Below are 4,350 nucleotides of genomic sequence, written 5' to 3' on the forward strand. Positions count from 1 at the left end.
CATACCTTTACTAAGTAAACTCGGTCAATTCATACCTTTACTAAGTAAACTCGGTCAATTCATACCTTTACCAAGTAAACTAGATAAATTCATACCTTTACTAAGTAAACTAGATCAATTCAGACCTTTGCTAAGTAAACTCGATCAATTCATACATTTACTAAGTAAACTAGATCAATTTATACCTTTACCAAGTAAACTCGGTCAATTCATACCTTAACTAAGTAAACTAGATCAATTCATACCTTTACTAAGTAAACTCGGTCAATTCATACCTTTACTAAGTAAACTAGATCAATTCATACCTTTACTAAGTAAACTCGATCGAGTATACCTCGCTCGTCTTCCCTTTTCGCCTCCCATCATAAAGTGATTAATTGCCCATGTAAAGTCAGTAACCGATCCATCAGTGAAATGTTCGCTGTCCGCACTTGACCGGCGATCAGAGGGGGATAGGGGACCGTAAATTTCGTGAAGAAGATCTTCTACTAACGAAGACTTTCGCTCTCTGGGTAATGTTTGGACAGGTAATGTTAACCCTTGGTAATCTTCAAGGGATTTCTGGATACAATGCTCTAAGTCAGGTGGATTCAAGGAACTGATGGAACACTCTTGTGAAAAACGTTGGGAGAAGGAAGACTCTGTGGGATCTTCCTCGATGTTTGAGAGCTGAGAGAAATGAGGCTTTGTGGGATCTTCTTCAACATCCTCTGACTGAAGTTGGACGTCACAGCTAGAACTGTTAAACCTAACACTATTTTCTGAAGCATTTTCTTTCACTAAATATCGAAGTCGGGCTTCGTCCATTTGTTGAACACTGAAAGCCAAACTTTCAGGTGCACATTCACACTCAGCTCTAGTAGGTGTTTCGTCCTTGAAGTCTGAAGAATCTTCATAATTGACTACTGTAGTGTAATCTAAACTTTTCTTTCCGTGAGACACGTAACCATAGAAACTGATGTTACGAGACGTAACTTTTCTGATCGCATCTTTGTTGTTTTTGTCACATGAACTAGACGACACTTTGCTGTTAGGGCTACCTAGGTTGGCCACGTGGTCATAGCGTGAGCATGAAGTGATGTTTTCTAACGGAATTTCGGAAACATTTTCAGGTGGATTAAGCGGAATCTCGTAAAATTCCGCTACGTTCCCGTTATGCTCAGAACTGAGCTGGGTTTGAAATTTGGAAGTTCCGATTTCAGAAAAGGACATGCCGTGTCGGTGAAGTCTCAGAAACTAAAACTATTTCATCGTGAACCACATCGATCGGCAACTGAAGATGTTATCGCAGTTCCCTGCTAACAAGTGGTTCTTTGGCAGTTGTGCATGTTGTTTATACAAGATATAGTTCACAGAATGCTGGCGCGAGACAGGATGTAAACGGCTACACCTGCTGTGACAACACAGAGCGCATGCGCCTCCAATAGACGTCGTCTGCTACACATGAAGCTTATTTCGTATAAGCTATGCTTATACAGAGCCTTTTATACACGTACACTGTATAACTACTTGTACGAAACGTGCATTTTACAATAGTTTTACAGACAAGGATACTACGGTTATACGCCAATTGTTTCCTAAAGAGTGACGTATCAAATCACCCTCAGTCGTATAGTATACCCTCCTTCCAACTCTGAAATAAGAAAATACTATTTTACATTTTCAAATGGTAATGATACTTCCACAAGAGAACGGTTAGGCTTAGTAAAACCAAATTTAGCCATACCAACTATGTAGTAAGCACTTATCATCTTCCAAACACGATGCAGTCGTGAAAAAAAAAATCACTACATCACTAAGCACACACACACACCCACACAAAGATTTTACAGTTATAAAAGCTCTTTTAAAAAAATTCAGAAGTCAAGCAATCAACTGAGTTAGTTGTCCTAACATGACTTACAAAAAGTGAATTTGCGGTCAAAATGTGAACTCTCGAGTGTTACGTTTGCCCTAATACCGAACTAAGCTTCTAGCTCAGGTAGTTTCATTTTTCATGTGACTAAACAATGGCGGATCCAGGATTATGAAAACGGGGAAGCGCGATGAACGAGGAATTTTCGGGACTTCCCTGGTAGGGGTTAAATGGGTTATTTAGATTTGTTATAGTGGTTGCTAGATGTTATTGCTTTTTTATCTTATTTTTTAAATTTAATATGAACTTTCACTACATTCTTCCCTCCTCAAAAGGCCCGGCATGGCCAGGTGGTTAGGGGGCGCTCGACTATCAATCTGAGAGCCGCGGGTTCGAATCCCCGTCACACCAAACGTGCTCGCCCTTTCAGCCGTGGGGAATTTATAATGTTACGGTCGATCCCACTATTCGTTGGTAAAAGAGTAGCCCAAGAATTGGCGGTGGGTGGCGATGACTAGCTGCCTTCCCTCTGCTAAATTAGGGACGGCTAGCGCAGATAGCCCTCGTGTAGCTTTGCGCGAAATTCAAAACAAACAAAGAAACAAACCCTCTTCAAAGAACCAATTTTTGCAATTATTTTGGTTTCATTTTCAAAACGAGGGGGGGGGGGGCGCCCTTGCTAAAAGCAGGAAAATGTCCATATATAGTATGTGGTTTTGAAGCTTAAAAATTATCTTTTTATGTATTATACACAATATTTACCGGTCTGACGTAATCTTCATTTTCATGATTTTTTTTTCAGAAAAAGAGGAAATTCCTATAGACAAAAAAATACCACCAGTTTTAAAATTCATTAGTCAGAAAACAATGAGAATTGTAAAAATGATTACTTATAAAATATCGACAGTCATAAAACCGTTAGTCAGGAAATATCAACAACCATAAAACCATTGGTCAAGAAATATCAACAATAATAAAACCATTAGTCAGAAAATATCAACAACCATAAAACCATTAGTCAAAAAATCAACAATCATTAAATCATTGGTCAAGAAATATCAACAATCATAAACCATTAGTCAGAAAATATCAACAACCATAAAATTGTTAGTCAGAAAATATCAACAATCATAAAACCGTTAATCAGAAAGTAACAACCATAGAACCGTTAATCAGAAAGCATCAACAGTCATAGAACCATTAGTCAGAAAATATCAACAACCATAAAACCATTGGTCAAGAAATATCAACAACCATAAAACCATTGGTCAAGAAATATCAACAATCATAAAACCGTTAATCAGAAAGTAACAACCATAGAACCGTTAATCAGAAAGCATCAACAGTCATAGAACCATTAGTCAGAAAATATCGACAACCATAAAACCATTGGTCAAGAAATATCAACAACCATAGAACCATTAGTCAGAAAATATGAGAACTATAAAATAATTGGTCAGAATACAATGAGAGTTGCAAAAATGATTGATTAGAAAACACTGATAAACATATCAACAATTATAAAACCATTAGTCAGAGAAATATCAAGAATGATAAATAATTGGTTAGGGAATATCAACAAATATAAAAACATTCGTCAGAAAACATCGGTAACCGTGAAATTTACAATTCAAGGCTTTGAAATCTATCTCCTGCCTCAGTTTTATTAGTGTGTGAAAGGAAGTGTTAGAAGGTGCTCAATGTAAATGAGTAGAACTTCCCGTGACTCAAACTTGACATCCTACAAACAGCAACGTCGTAGAAAGAAGATTATTGATGAGGTTATAATAGTTTAGTCAAATACGAACTGCAGTTATAATAATATTTTATCAACATTTGTTTGGACTTAGAAATCAAGTTTAATCCAATTGATCAGAAGAACAGTTAATTAAGATTTATTTTTTATTATCATACAAATAAGGGTCGTTAAATTTAGGATTGTTTTTGAGTCTTATCAATTCTGAAATCTCGTACTACTGAGTTTCCGGGTGTATCTTATATCCGCCTGTTAGACTAAAAAGTAAGTGAATTCTATAAAAACATCTTTGGTTTTATTTGAATCAAACAAGTTATTGAGACACAAACGTTATAATAAGAATGTATAAATAAACTTAGATAAGAACTAGAATGTTAGGAATCTTTTTATTTTCTTATTCGTTAGGAAAATATATTTAAAAATAAATGTCGTAGAACCCTAAAGGTACCACTAATGAAAAATAAATAAATGTCGTAGAACCCTAAAGGTGCCATTAATGAAAAAAATAAATGTCGTAGAACCCTAAAGGTACCACTAATGAAAAAAAAAAAAAGACCAATCATGTGTCAAGTTGGAAATTTGAAAATTTAAAAGTTTTTTTTTTAGAACAAAGTTGAACAATGGACTACTTCAAGGATTGAATCTCGATGTTAACGTTATGAGCCCTCGGGCGTACCGCTGACCTACGGGGTGGAGATTTCACAATGATAGATTTTGGTTTAGTTGCCAGCATACTGAA

General features: G+C 36.1%; 1 protein-coding gene across 2 annotated transcripts in view; it reads right to left on the reverse strand.

Annotated features, from left to right (window-relative positions):
• LOC106469272 (TBC1 domain family member 30-like) overlaps positions 1–1,334 on the reverse strand; it is a 178,569-nt gene extending 177,235 nt beyond the window's left edge. For both annotated transcript variants that reach the window (XM_013929761.2, XM_022398425.1), the window contains exon 1: positions 306–1,334. In XM_013929761.2, the coding sequence (XP_013785215.2) occupies positions 306–1,212 (907 nt within the window). In that variant the 5' untranslated portion in view covers positions 1,213–1,334. The remainder of the gene's footprint in view (positions 1–305) is intronic.
• Between the last annotated feature and the right edge of the window lie 3,016 nt (positions 1,335–4,350).

Source organism: Limulus polyphemus, unplaced genomic scaffold (assembly GCF_000517525.1).
Source record: "Limulus polyphemus unplaced genomic scaffold, Limulus_polyphemus-2.1.2 Scaffold95, whole genome shotgun sequence".
Classification (NCBI taxonomy): domain Eukaryota; kingdom Metazoa; phylum Arthropoda; class Merostomata; order Xiphosura; family Limulidae; genus Limulus; species Limulus polyphemus.